Source organism: Mustela nivalis, assembly GCF_964662115.1.
Source record: "Mustela nivalis genome assembly, chromosome: 3".
Classification (NCBI taxonomy): domain Eukaryota; kingdom Metazoa; phylum Chordata; class Mammalia; order Carnivora; family Mustelidae; genus Mustela; species Mustela nivalis.
Window position 1 is genome coordinate 138410634 of NC_139022.1, and position 14397 is coordinate 138425030.

Here is a 14397-nt window from a genome sequence, read left to right on the forward strand (position 1 = left end):
ACAAAAGCTAAGAAGCAGCTAGAGGTGAGTGAGTGCTTGCTTCTTTTCCTCCTAACTTTTCCCAGGGAAGAGGATCTCCCGGAAGGATGCTTTTCAACGGTTGTCAGCCAGTGGGAAGTGGAGCCCTTAACCTGGGATGAATAAGGAGATGGGGTGTGGAGGTATTCTCCTGGAGACAGAAAGAGGGTATTAATTAAAAAGCCTGGTCCCTACTCTTTCACTTTCTGGCTGTGTGACATTGGGCAGGTCTCTTTAGTTCAGAGTCTGATTTCTTCATTATTTAATTTATAGGGATAAATGAGAAAATATAACTAAAGCATTCAGGAGAATGTCTGTCTCTTAGTGAAGTGCTTCATACCTGTTAGTTAGGAAAATGAGGGGTATTGTCACTGCTCTTAGGTGAGGTGGATGACTCCCCTCCCGAATCTGTTCCTGCCTCTCTGTTCTAGCTGCTGGGGCTTCTTGGGGCAGGAGGAGCAAACTCCGGGGGAGGTGGGCGGAGCCTCATTCCAGCTCCGCCAGAACCTCCTGAGGCACAGCCGCTGAGCTGGGGTTTGCACCTGACAGACACCTTCCTGCTTGCAGAGCAGACCTCCTCCCCACCCAGAGCCCTCTCTCCGAAGCAATCATGCCTGTGACAAAGAGTGCCGGGGGTCCCCAGGGCACTGTTGACCTCAAACTGGACCTCAGGTCCCCTCCCCAAAGCGCCAAGAAGCTACAGAGCAAGGACTCCAGTTTCTGGGATGGACATCCTTCCGAGTCACCAGGCTTAAAGAAGACCAAGGGTATAACGTGAGTGCTTTTTTCTGCCACCTCCCATTTCTGCCTCTGAGCCTGCAAGCTTGCATTGACAAAAATCCTAGTGCAGCTGTGTCTGACGCCCAGCCCATTATGCAGATGGGAAAACCAAGGTCAAAAAAAGTGCAGGCAGAGACTGAGTCAAGGTGAGAGGTTACAGGGGCAGGAGCAGGGACTCAGAAAGCCCTAGGCTCTCATGGTCCCACACTCCATAGGGTGGGGACACTAAGTCCCAGTTACCGCCGGCCATGCACTGGGTCATTGGTAGGATGGGCCCTAGAATCCAGTGCTGGCCCTAAGTCAGCTTTGCTCCCGGTCAGTCCTGACCATTGACAGAATCCCTAACTTTCTCCAAGGAGTTGAGTTCTAACCTTAAAACCGCGGCCTCACTGACAACCAGGCATCGACTCCTGTCTGACTCCTTCCTCCAGTCATTCTGACTTCTACTTTGGCCCATGTTTCAGTGGTGAGGACATTGAAAGCACAGGATGTGGAAGACTTTCTTCTACCTCCCTGTGGTGTGTGTGGGGGTTGGGGAGGCTTGCAAACCATGACCAGGAAGGGTCTGCAGAAGGAGTTTAGGAGGGGGAGAGACACTATGGGGCTCAGCAATCACCGCCTCCACTGCCCAAGCCTAGTGGCTAGTCCCCTTAGGAAATGTGGGTGGTTGGCCTGCTGGAGAGTGCTGCTACTTTAAGAAGAAAATGTTGACAGCACTGGTACAGTAGAAAGAACAGCTGCGCTCAACTAGTGATTCTGTACCTTCCCTTCCCCCAGCCTAGAGTCCTCCATATGCAAAACAGGGGTAAAGGGGTGACAGTGCGAATTTAAAGAGACCGCCTGTGGGAATTACATCTGTTGGGAGGGAGTGTGCAGCAAGCTAGGAGAAGTTACCAGAAGGGCAGGTGAAACCCCCTTCCATTGTTAGGTCTAGAGCACCAATAGGGTTCATTTGCCCCCAGGGGCTAATCCTGGGGGCTGTGAATTCCTGACACTGAGAATGTACTCTCCAGGCCTTGGGCCATCCACAGCAGAGCAGGGATATTTCTCAATCAGAGGCCTTGGGGGAACCTACCAGCTCTTGTGTCCTAAACTGATTATGTGGTTTGGTGGCAATTTCAGCTACTTGAGGATCAAAAACAGTAAAGCATGAGAGAACTAGAGGGGCCCTCATGGTTTGGAGCAGAAGAGAAACAAGTCGGGCAAGTGTGGAACTCAGGTCAGCTCACGTGGTTTCAGATGCCCACTTAGCTGCTAACCAGCTCAAGCAAGAGACAGAACTCTCTGCCCCAGTTTCTCCTCTGTGAAATGACAGTTCACTCCTCCCAGGAGGGCTGCAAAGGTGACTTGCACATAAAGCCCCCAAACACAGCACCCTTAAAAGCTGGCTTCTATGAATACCTTGCAAGGCCAAGGTCACCAAAGGACTTGGGGCTAGACCACCAGTGCCCTGCCTCCCAGCCCAGCGCTCTGCCCAGCTCACCACCCTAAGTTCCCAAGTCAGCTGCGGGGCCCAAAGTTAAATTCTGATTTCTTAAGTCCTTTGGTTAGACATTTCTAAAGCGACCTGTTGACCCTTTCCCTGTTGCAAAACAAGCCCATTATTGGAGGGCCGTAGGGCATGAGCGCTGGGGCTGGGTCAGCGATGCTGACACCCACAGAGGGAGAGAAGGGCACAGCACTCTCCGCCCACATTCTCCCTCAATTGTTCTCTTTAACCCGTAACAAATCCATGGGCAGATGCTGAGAAAGCCAGAGGTTCTAGGGATTAACACAAAGATAAGGGTGGTTGGGGCAATTCTTTCAAAATATCATTCCTCCCAACGTTTACAGAGGCTCAGCAAAGTAAACCTGTTGGCCAAGATGACACAGCTAGTTAAGTAAGTAGTGGCCTTGGAATTTAATCCCTCGTTCATTCAACCTTAGAGACCAGGCTCCTTCCAGAATACCTCTGGTGCCCTTTATAGTGTCTTCTCTGAAAACCTCTTCCAGGGAATTTCCAATGTTTCTGAAGTTGTGGATGTAAATCCAACACTCAGCTTGGTCCAACCTGGTCCAGGTACAAAGAGGTATAGTGACAGGTTGTTCCGTAATTCGTCAACAGAGTGTACCTCCCTGGAACTTATCCTTACAGATGCCCTTCAGACCACTTTCCCATCTGTCTTAAAGAGGGGATCGGAGTTTTTATTTTTTTATTTTTATTTTTGATTGGGGTGGAAGGAGACATGCCTTTCCCCAGTTTGAGGTCTTGGCCTGAGGCCAAAAAAATTCCCCTGGAGCCCAATCCTCAAATGACCTTATCTCAACAGACCCCATCTGGGGGCCTCTTTAATTCAGAAGTCACCATGAAGTCTCTTTGCTGCTGGCCCTTTTCCCTTTTCTCTGAGTTCAATCCTGTGTCAGCTACTAGTTTTATGACCTTGGGCCATCCCCTTTCTGAGCTTCCATTTCTGTCATTACAAAATAGGATTTTTCCTTTTATGTGTCTCTCTGGGCCTATTTCCGGGAGGTGGTCCAGTAGAAGCGGGGTGAATAACAGGGATGCGGAGGCATTTCTGAGTTCAAATCCTGACTCCCCCCGTGTGTCTCTGGACATACCATTAAAAAAAAATCTCTATGCCTCAGTTTCCTCAGCAGCAAAATAAGGGCAATAATGTACTTCCTAGGCTTGACAAGAGAATTAAATGTGGTAATATGGGTTAAGTACTTAGCATAGTACCTGATATATAGTAAATATTATCATGGCATATGTTGAGTGTTAACTGCTAAAACCATGACAGGCAAACTGAGATGGTTGGTCACCCTATAGGGGACCCAAAGGTGCCAATCAAGACCATGGGGACAGAGAGATGGCCAGGAGCCCACCTCTCCAGCTGAACTCAGGTGTTGGCATGTCATGAGGGAATGCCTGTTGGACCTCCTCACCTTCACACACCTACACCCTCATGTCTCTTTCCTCTCCTTTAGAGCCTTCCAGACCTTGGTTCACCTGGTGAAAGGCAACATGGGTACAGGGATCCTGGGACTACCGCTGGCTGTGAAGAATGCAGGCATCCTGGTAAGATGGGGTGCTGCAGGTAGGGCCAGCATGACAGGGTTGGAAGGGGAAGTAAGTGGGAGGAGAGGCTCTCAGACTTTATAATGGGATGCAAGAAGCAGTCTTTCTCGGAGGCAGCTTGGTCCAGACCCGGAGTCTAGACATCAGCCAGCGTTTGAGTTCTGGCTCTGTCACGAATTGGAGTGGCCCTGGTGAGTCGTTTGTCCCTTCTTTGAGGCTCAGTTTTCTCCCTTGGAGAATGCAGGAGTTGGACAATGACGAGTTTTCTGATTGTGCTTTATGTAGCACTAGGACATGTAGACACCTCTGAGGTCACTAAGGGTCAGAATCCTGAGTCCCATTGTAATTGCTTTATGTACTTTATTGGAGTACTACTTGAGATTATATTTGAAAGCACCATTATTGCTGCCAAAAAGGACTTCCAAACCAGTTTTCTAGAAAGTTCCTTGAGTGCCAAATGGTATCCGTGCTACCAAATCCGTCTTTGCAAAGTTCTTCCTAAATCCATTCCCTTCTCTCCTCCCTTTTCCCTTGGCTCCCCCTTCCCTCAGATGGGTCCGCTCAGTTTGCTGGCCATGGGCTTCACTGCCTGCCACTGCATGCACATCCTGGTCAGGTGTGCCCAGCACTTCTGCCACAGGTAAGGAAAACAGCATCCTCATGTCAATTGCTTTGGTCCTGGGTTCTCAGGGATGTCCCAGAAACATCCTACATAAAACAAGAGTTTACTTCTTTCTTCTAACAAGGCTAAGAAAAAGAGAAAAGCATTTGGGACACGGACCTAAGGTGAGGCTCTGCCACGTGACTCATTAGGTGATCTCAGTCAGGCCACTGGGATTATCTGCTTGGCTCCTCTGTAAATTGGGCATAAACAATCCATGCCTAACCCTGCCTCAGAATTGTGATGAGAATCCATTGGGATCCTGGATAGGAAAACTGCTATTCCCACATGAGGTGTGCTTTATTACCCTGGTTCTGGGGGAACCACCCGCTTGACAGGTAAGGAAAACAAGCCACCCAGGAAATACTGCCAGGTGTCTAAGTCTGAACTAGAACTTAGGTCTCTGCCCCCAGTGTTCTTTCTCCTCCAGCTGGGTCCTGCCTTCCTGTGTGTCTGAAGACCTTTTAATACAGGATCTGAGGCTAAACACCCTCTTGCTAACTCTATATGCACTTTCTCCTACAGGCTTAACAAGCCCTTCATGGACTATGGTGACACGGTGATGCACGGACTGGAGGCCAGCCCCAGCGCCTGGCTCCGGACCCATGCCCACTGGGGAAGGTACCTTGTTCTTGCTCTACCTGAAGTGGAGTGAGCTAGAGGAGGAGGAAATATGGCTGTCAGAGATGCCTTCTTCCCTGGAAAGCTGGCTCACGTGGCACAGAATATTGGGCTTTCCACATGGAAGGGGTTCACTGGAAATCTTCCTGATCTAGGACCCCACCTTGTATACTTTCCTTTTTTTTTTTCAGCTTTAGTATTATTCACTTCTTTATTAAACTATGTTTATCCTGTTGGACTATGTACCAGGCCCTGGAAATACTGTGGGGAGCAAGGCAAACAGGCTTTGCTACCACAGAACCCATTATCCAGCAGGAAAGACGAGCATCACACAGGTTAGGAGACAATCACTTCATAACCACTAGGATGAGTGTGATGAAGGAAGGAAATACTAGTTGTTACTGAGCAGATAAGGCAATGTGTGTGGGCTCATGTGGGTTTCCTAGGAGGGAACAGTTGAGATGAGCCCTGAAGGAAGGAATTCTTAAGAATAAGCAATTACCTAAGTTGAAGTGGGCAGGAGCCTAGATTGCCTTCCCGGAAGATGAAAGAGCAGAGCTCTTTCAGTGAAGGTCTGAAGCTAGATGGAATGTGTGACAGTTTCAAGGTACAGAACAAAGGGAGCTTGAGGGCAGAGTCAATGAGATGAGGCTGCAGAAGGATCCAGGGTTCCAAGCAAACTCTACATTGTAGACCCTCTTTTTAAAGGTTTTTGTTCTTTTCTTTAATACCACAAAGAAGCCACTGGAAGGTTTTAATCAGGCAAGTGATCACATTTGCATTGTTTAAACATCTGTCTGGCTTCTGTTAGGAGAATACATTGTGAGAAACAGGTCAGATCCATGAGGGGGCTATTGGCAATGTCCGAGGAGAGAACAATAACAGCTGTGACCAAGCTGGTAGCAGTGGGGGTAGAGAAAAGTGAATTTGGGTTATGCTTTGGATCCCAGGACTGTGGGAAAAAGGAAAGTCAAGGTTGACTCAGATTTCTGATGACTTTAAGTTTAGACAAGTTGGGTTTTAGATGTCAAACGGGCAGGGATATGTACATTTTTAACCTGTCTTCATGTAGGACATACAGAACTGAAGTCATCAGCCATGAAGCCAGGGCGCAGAAGACATCCCTTAGGGAGAGAATTTATAGTAAGAAGAAAAGTGTTAAAAACAAACAAACATGTTAAGCACCCTTTGCTGAGCTGATGTCCTCCTCCAGCAACTCCCACCTTTTGCTTTCGGGACTGACACAGAACAATCAACCCCCTCCTTTCTCGGTACTTGGGACTAAATCTGCTCTTTTGTCTTTGTTTTCAGGCCTGTGCCCACTCTGTCCACATGCTCTTTTCTGAGTACCATCTAGGTCAAAGTCTCTCTTGAATTATGATACTCTAAAACATTCCAGCCCTGCTCTGCACTCTCTCACGAAATGTAGTCTGCAATGCATGGTGGCCCTGGCACCGCTCTTGGCCCAAAGCCTGTTCACATCCTGACAATACATTCAGCCTCTGAGCAGACTCAGAAGGCTTTGGGATGATGACCAGAATTTTTCCAGTGTGTGACCCAAGAAGAGGCTCTGTCTGTCACTTACCCCTCAAATCCTTCTACCCATCATTGGACATATAAAGCAGCTCTTCCTGCTCTCCTTAGGGACCTGGGTCCCCTAATTACCTCCTCTCCTATAACTTGAACTTCTCTTTGGATCTATGGGCTCTTCCAATCAACATTTAAATGCATTCACGTGTCTCCATCTTAAAAAATAGTGAAATAAACTCATAAAGTTTCCTGGACCTCACACCGTCCTGTAGCCACCACCCAATCTCCTATTCAGCAGCTGCGTATTCAACAGAGAGCTGTTGAGTACCTGCAGTGTGTCCAGATGGGTTGTGACAGTGGGTCTACAATGATGAGCAGAATGGGCACCATCAAGACTGAAGCTCACACTTAGCTCCGTGAAAGAACATCTCACATTCTGACTTTACTTCCATCCATCTGGTTCACACCCCTTCCGTGGGTCACCTGGCTTTTCTGTCCTGAGACTTCTGTTGAAGTTCTTTCTGCCTACGTTCTAAACAACCTCCTTGTTGCCCCTTCTTCAACTTAGAGAACCTCTCAACAGTGTGGGTACAATTAAACATTCTCTTCTTCAGATGTTTTCTCCTCCCTTGGCTGCTATTAAACTCTTCCCTCACCCCTAGTTTCCCACTTACCTCTCTGGCCAGCCCCTGGCTTTCATTACAGGCTCCTGGTGTTCTCTAGGGTTTGGGACACTGGCTTCTCACCTCCTCCCTCTGTGCACTCCCCAAAACTGACCTGCCTTCTTAGGGCTTTATCCATTACTGACAAATCAATAGTTCAGGACCCTCATATGTAGTCATCTCCTGAACTGTAGGAGCCTTAGGCTCAACAATTCAGATACTGAATGTGTCACTTCCTCTTCCCCCGAAACCTGTTCCTTCTTTCCAGTTCATTTCATTGTCCTAGCCAAAGCCTGTCAGGAAACTCTGAACATTTCCCTTTCTGCCAGAGGTTAGTGGTCACCAAGTTCTGTAAGTTCTAGCTCCCTAGTACCTCTTAAATTGCTTTAATTCTCTCCTCCTAATAACCATGTCTTTGTCCAGGCTGCTGGACACCTCTGTTATTATAAGAATCTGCTACACAGTCTACCTATCTTGAGTCTAGCCCCTCCAGTGGATTCCCCACAACCAGAGAAATCTACCTTCTCCCTCTGCTGAAGTGCTTTCCTCACTCCTTCCTCTCCACCTCTCCTCCTCAGTCTTTTTTAAAAATTTCTCTCTTTCTTCCCCTTCCCAAGGGACTCCTGCTCAGGTATTGGTTTTTCCATGAAGGCTATCTGCTCTATAATTAGGATAAACTGTCCTTTTCACCATGGTCCTGAGTGCCGATTCTTTTTTGGTCACTGATCTATTCACCACTCAGTCAGGGGACCATGTGTTATTTGTGTTTCCCTCAGAGCCTAATATGGCGTCTGGCGCATGGTAGAAAAAATTTCCATGTTAATGATAGCTAATAAAAATGGTGTGCTTGTTTCTATACATCAATTAATATCAATTATGAGGAATGCCAGAGCCAGGTGCTGGGGGAGGCTCCCAACTATGAAGAATTTCCCCACTTGCTGAGCTGGGAGTGTGAGGGTGGTTGAGAAACACTTTTTTTTTTTAATAATAAGGAATGATTGTTACCTCCCTTCTTAGAGCCCATTGTTGACTGCACTAGCAGAAGTGAGGGTGCTGGTACCAGGTCACCAACCCCTGGGGACGGAACTAGAAACGACAGACCAACTCTTCTTTTATAACATGTTTTCTTTCTCCTCTCTTCCAGGAATATCGTGAGCTTCTTCCTTATAGTCACCCAGCTGGGTTTCTGCTGTGTGTACATTGTGTTTCTGGCTGATAATTTAAAACAGGTAGAGTGTTCCAGAGAAGGTGGAAGAGGAAAGGATGTGGAGGAGGAGGGTCCTCTGTGAGGTGTTCAGCAAATGTGGCTTCTTCTTTTGGGCTCCTAATGTCCTCAGGAGTACAACAAAGGAAGTTAAACTAGATGTTATGAAGGAATCCAGATTTCCCCGGTTCACTGATCTGTTCTGCAAGTGTTTAATCTTTCCAGTATCTTGGGCCTGTTCTCAAAGCCGGTCTCTAACACTGAGCTGGTACAAACCTAGAATTTTGTCAGTTGCCCTGCCTTGGAGCTTGATCATCCCTAACTCTCCTGAGACTGATCCGGCTCTTTTTGGATGATCCCTCATCTTTGGACCATCTTTATCCACCTTTAGTTGCTTAACCTCTGGTTTAACAGTTGTTGTCTCCAGGAAGTTGTTTTGATCTAGCCCAGAAGTTATCTTGTAGCAATATAAGCAAAATATGGTGGGTAGTAACAAAGGCTATCCTTAGTCAATCAGTGAGTTTAAAAAAGAAATTATTAAAAAAGAAATTATTCTTTAGGGCTCTTTTTGTTTGTTTATTGTAATATCAGAAATTTAGAAATGTAAAGAAATTAGAAGGAAAAAAATAGCATGCATTCAAAGTTAGCTGCTATTCTATGTCAGAAACAGGAAGTATTATGTCTGCTTTCCCCCATTTAGTTGTCTCTAGGGCCTTATCACGGTAGGTACTGTGGTTATTCCTATTTTGTTGAGAAAACTGAAACTATAAACTCTATAATGTGTAGAAGACCACAAAGCCAAGATTAAAAATCCAGGCCTTTCAACATCAGAGCTCAAGTTCTTGAACACTGCTATATTACTTTTCAAAGTGAAAGAAAATTGGGGCGACTGGGTGGCTCAGTTGCGTAAACATCTGACTCTTCATCTCAGCTCATGCCTTCATCTCAGGGTCGTGAGTTCAAGCTCTCTGTTGGACTCCATGCTGGGCATTGAGTCTACTTAAAAAAATAAAATAAAATAAAAAATTAAGAAGAAGGGGAAGAAGGAAGAAAAAAGAAAGAAAATTATTAATTCAACCACTCGTGGTTATTGTTTTAAGTTAGTATTAACTAGTTAGCATTTTGTAATGTGCTCACATTTTTTTGTCCTTATGTTTTTTTAATGTAATTTTTACCAATTTCATAATATTTCATCACACAGACTGGCCAGGATGTAGTCTTCTCTTGTTGGATATTTTATTTGTTTCCCTTTGTTTTTCTGCTATAATCTGTGGAAGGTTTTGTACACCCCTTTATTTCTTTGGTATATATTCCTTAAAGTAAAATTACTGGATCAAATAGTTTGGTTGTTTGAAGGCTCTTAAAACATGTCGCCAGACTGCTACTGGGAAATCAGTTTGCTATCAGCCGAACGTTATCATCTGTCTAGAGACAAGGCAAGCATTCTCTCCAAGAGTTTGCAGGCTACATAGGATGCATTCTAAACCAAACAAGCTAGCTCTCAATATATTTTGGTGCTGGGTCAGGACACCACCAACAATCCTCTGAAGACAGGGCCGCTTCACGGTGAACTTAAGGGGCAAAAATATGCGGGGGCAGAAAAGACCATTGCAACAAGGGAAGGCTCCTTTACAGAGGTGCCACCAAGCAGGGTGTTGAAGGACAGGTTTGAGGAGTAGGGGCAGCAGTGAGGGAGGGGGGAGTGAATACCTGGAGGCAGGAATGTACAGCCCTGCTCAGGAGAGGCCATAAAATTGGTTGTAGGAAGGTGTGGACTTTGGGAGACTTGAATGGGGCCCATGATGGGGGCCATGAATGCCTGCTAATGTTTCTAGTACTTTTCCTATTGAAAGGAACCAGAAGGTGAGGAATTGGAAAAAAACAAGACTTAATGGTTCATTTAAGTGACCATGTTTGTGTGTTCTTAAGTGAAAAGGAGATTTCAAAATAAGAGCATATGCTGTGATTGTGGTCTTGTAAAAAAAAAAAAAAAAAAAAGATGAGTATAATACATGTAATTTGTGATATGGTGTAGAAAATGCATAGATGAATATATTCCTAGACATCATTTTGGCTACCAATGTGTACTGAGATCACCATTGTTTTTACATCTCCTTCTTGCCTAATTCTAGTCCCTAATTGTTCTGCAATGCTCTGCAATATTGCTTGCACAGTAAGACGGTACCCATTAAGTCAGGCTGATTCTAAACTAGGGTAGTACCAACCCTCTCCTCCCCCTATATCCCCGGACTTCAGGGTGGTGTTTGTACTGTGTGCAGAGGGGGTGTTTCTTGTTTGTCACAATGATTGGGGGATGGAAATAGCTTTTACTGGGTGGATGCTAAATGTCCTGCAGATAATGGTCCAGTCCTCACAAGGAGTAATTCTCTCGCTCAAATGCCAGTATTACTCTGATTAAGAAACAGTAAGTGATGGGTTATTTTTGTTTTAAGCAAAGGAAACTCTAACTCATTGTGAGGCCCTGGCATGTGAGACTTGTTTTGTGTGAGGGAGTTTGGTTATGGGCCAGGCACTAAGCTAACCATGTGGCCAGTAGATGTATTGACTCTTCCCTCTTTCCTCTTCCCGTTCCTTCCTCAGATAGTGGAAGCCGTTAATGGGACCACCAATAGCTGCCATTACAATGAGACAGTGATTCTGACTCCCACCATGGACTCTCGACTCTACATGCTCTCCTTCCTGCCCTTCCTGGTGCTGCTGGTCCTCATCCGGAATCTCAGGGTCTTGACCATCTTCTCCATGTTGGCCAACATCAGCATGCTGGTCAGCTTGATCATTATCACCCAGTATATTGTCCAGGTTAGTGGACCTGACTCCTCCAGCGGGCAGAGCTTTATTATTGATATAATAGACTGATACCTACCTAAGGCCAACCCTGAGGATAGGCGTGAACCTTACTCTTGAGTCTCGTACCATTGTACCATTCTTTCCACGAAGATGTCTCTGTGCAATCTCATTCTTCTGGATAGGTCCTCTTTTATGTTGCTATTCTAATCCTTGTTGAATTCTGGTCTTTGAAAAAAAATTTTGCTTTTCAAGGGATACATCTTGATTGGTGAACCACAGACCATTCCTATAATGGTTGGATAGCAGCAAAAGGCAAATGAAAAGCATGATCTCCTACTAAAGCTGGAATTTAGCAAATTACCTATGGTCTTACATCCTCTAGGCTACCATTCCAGGTACCAAAATTACCCATAGGAACTCAAGAGAAAAATAATAATACTTAGTCACAGAGGCATGGTCTCAGAAGACCACAAGCAAATCCATCACAATGCAAATTACAAAGCCTTCAAGGTTGAGTTGTAGATATTGATTTTCCCTCCATTTACTAGAAAAGACTACATAGAAATTTAAGCCCAGAAGGCTCTTAGCATATCTCTCATGTCATCCAGATATCTGGATAAATCTGAAAGACTTATCTTTCAGAAGTCTCAAGAAAAAGTTATCTCGTCCATGGAATTTAGTTAAAAAAAAAAAAAAAACCAAATTAGTCATATTTTAGGATAACTACAAATAGGTCCTATCTTCCTTAAGGCAACATCAATAAATTCTACAAAATTGGATTTCCTAACAAGATAGCTACCTTCAATTCATTTTTGGACCATTCTTGAAGTTGCCCAGTTAGAGAAATGGCTCTGTAATTATTGTCCCATTCAGGTCACAGGGTGTGTGACATATTTATTCCACACATTTTCTTTCCCTTTATTACTCATTGAAGAAAAGGGGACTTTCACTTCTGACTAATTACTATGGACTCCTGAGAATATCACTAACTATAGTCACAGCAGTTTCTGTCAGCTGTAAGCACTGGTACATTCCTAGTGTCCATGGACACTGCAGGCTTGTACCAGCCTGTGGTGCATTAAATTTTCTTTTGGAGGATTCTGGTAACCGTACTCCCCCCATGAGGTATTGACCCTTCAGTACTTCGACAATATCTCAATGCTTCTGTCCTCTGACTATCTGGTGGTGTACGTGTTAAAATCAACTTTGATGCCTACTTCCTTTTGAAGTTTTCCAATTCCTTGACATTCCTTTTTTTTTTTTTTTTTTTTAATTTAGGTCTATTCTCAGAGTACTCCCCCTTTTAAATGAACCAAAACATGCTTTGAGAGTTAAGGTCTTACTACACTTCTCTCTCCTGTAGGAAATTCCAGACCCCAGCCAGTTGCCGCTGGTAGCAAGTTGGAAGACCTACTCTCTCTTTTTTGGAACAGCTGTTTTTTCATTTGAAAGCATTGGTGTGGTAAGCTTTGAATTGGGATAATCCTTTGGGTGGCCCTCTGAACAAAAGCTGGGAACTCTCAGTTTCTGGGTTTCTGTGTGCACACAGGAGAAAGTAACCTCTTGTCTCAATACATCTATTAAACATTTATCTTCCAACCAACATGTGTTTCCTAATCTTTTAAACTCAAGACAAATAGAGGTAGATAATTTACAGGATCCAATGAAACAAACAAAAGCAGTTTTAAGCTGGGAAGTACTGTATATTTACAATGGATTATTATATAGTTTATGTTTCCACACTTGAAGGGTAGTGCTGTGTATGTAATTTTGTTTACTTTTAATTTGCATTGCTACAATTCACTTTGGTGGGGGGGTGTGTACATTTCTGTAAGTTTGGGAAATGCGTAGAGTCACAGATGTGCCACAATCAGGACACAGAACAGCTCCCTCACCACTGGAAACTTCCTCATGCCATCCCATTGTAGTCAGCTTCTCACCTCCCACTAACACCTGGCAACCACTTTCTGTTTTCTGTCTCTGTTGTTCTCTCTTTTCCAGAAAGTCCTATACTTGACATCACGCAGTACTTAACCTTTGAGACTGCACGTAAGATCACCTGGGTTGTTGCGTCAGTAACTCCCTGCTTTCTATTGCTGAGCTGCCGCTGTATAGACATCACCATGATTTGTTTATGAGTTCACCTGCTGAAGAACAGTTAGGTTGTTTCTAGTTTTTGACAACTATGCGTAATGCTGCTATAAGCAAGCATTTATGCACAGGATTTTATGTGAAGATAACTTTTCTCTAGCAGTAGGTTTGCTAGTCACATATTAATGAATATGGTTTAACTTTATAACAAACTACCACACAGGTTTTCATAACGGCTGTACCATTTGGCTTTCCCACCGGCATGGTTGAGCATTCCAGCTGCTCTGCGTCCTTGCTAGTTCTTATAGTCCTGTCAGCATTTTTTTTCTTTTGCCATTCTAATGGGTTCATAGTCATGTTTGATTGCTATTTAATTTGCATTTTATTAATGACCAATGATCTTGAGTTTCATTTTGTGGGCTTGTCCTCTATATATCCTCTTCAGGCCAGTATCTGTTCCAATCTTTTGCAAACTTTTAAAAAAAATGGAGCTTTTGAGTTTTAAGAATTCTTTATATATTACAAATCCAAGTCCTTTATTGGATATATAATTGCAAATATTTTCTGCAGTCTGTAACTTCTCTTTTCATTCTCTTAACAGTGCCTTTCATAGAGCAAAATTTTAAATCCAGTACATCAAAATTTTCATTTTATGGATCCTGCTTTCAGGGTTTTATCTAAAAACATTTTGCCTAAACCAAGTTCACAAAGATTTTCTCCTATATTTTCTTCTAAGTATTTTATGGTTTTCATTGTACATTTAGATCTATGATCCATTCTGAGTTAATTTTTGATAAAGTTGCTTGTATGTTGACTTTCTTTTTTTTTTAACAGAATACCCATTTGTTCCAGCATCATCTGTAGAAAAGACTGTCTGTTTTCCATTGAACTGCCTTTATATCTTTGTAAAAACCTTAACAGTATTGTCTTTGAATCCATTTATTTGGGTCTTCTTTCATTTCTT

The 14397-nt window shown here is 44.2% G+C and overlaps 1 protein-coding gene and 1 long non-coding RNA gene across 4 annotated transcripts in view; one reads left to right on the top strand and one right to left on the bottom strand.

Annotated features, from left to right (window-relative positions):
• SLC36A2 (solute carrier family 36 member 2) overlaps positions 1 to 14397 on the top strand; it is a 25116-nt gene continuing 10719 nt past the window's right edge. The window contains exons 1-8 of one of the 2 annotated variants that reach the window (XM_082726188.1): positions 1 to 24; positions 586 to 792; positions 3766 to 3856; positions 4408 to 4496; positions 5043 to 5138; positions 8475 to 8559; positions 11136 to 11354; positions 12706 to 12804. In XM_082726188.1, coding sequence (XP_082582314.1) covers positions 629 to 792; positions 3766 to 3856; positions 4408 to 4496; positions 5043 to 5138; positions 8475 to 8559; positions 11136 to 11354; positions 12706 to 12804 — 843 coding nt within the window. In that variant the 5' untranslated portion in view covers positions 1 to 24; positions 586 to 628. Of the gene's footprint in view, positions 25 to 517; positions 793 to 3765; positions 3857 to 4407; positions 4497 to 5042; positions 5139 to 8474; positions 8560 to 11135; positions 11355 to 12705; positions 12805 to 14397 lie in introns of those variants that run through there. The other variant, XM_082726187.1, reaches the window with a different exon arrangement.
• LOC309862390 overlaps positions 9287 to 14397 on the bottom strand; it is a 24555-nt gene continuing 19444 nt past the window's right edge. The window contains exons 2-3 of one of the 2 annotated variants that reach the window (XR_014310495.1): positions 11419 to 11628; positions 9287 to 9530 (exon numbers count right to left, since the gene is read on the bottom strand). This is a non-coding gene — a long non-coding RNA (uncharacterized lncRNA). Of the gene's footprint in view, positions 9534 to 11418; positions 11629 to 14397 lie in introns of both variants that reach the window. The other variant, XR_014310496.1, reaches the window with a different exon arrangement.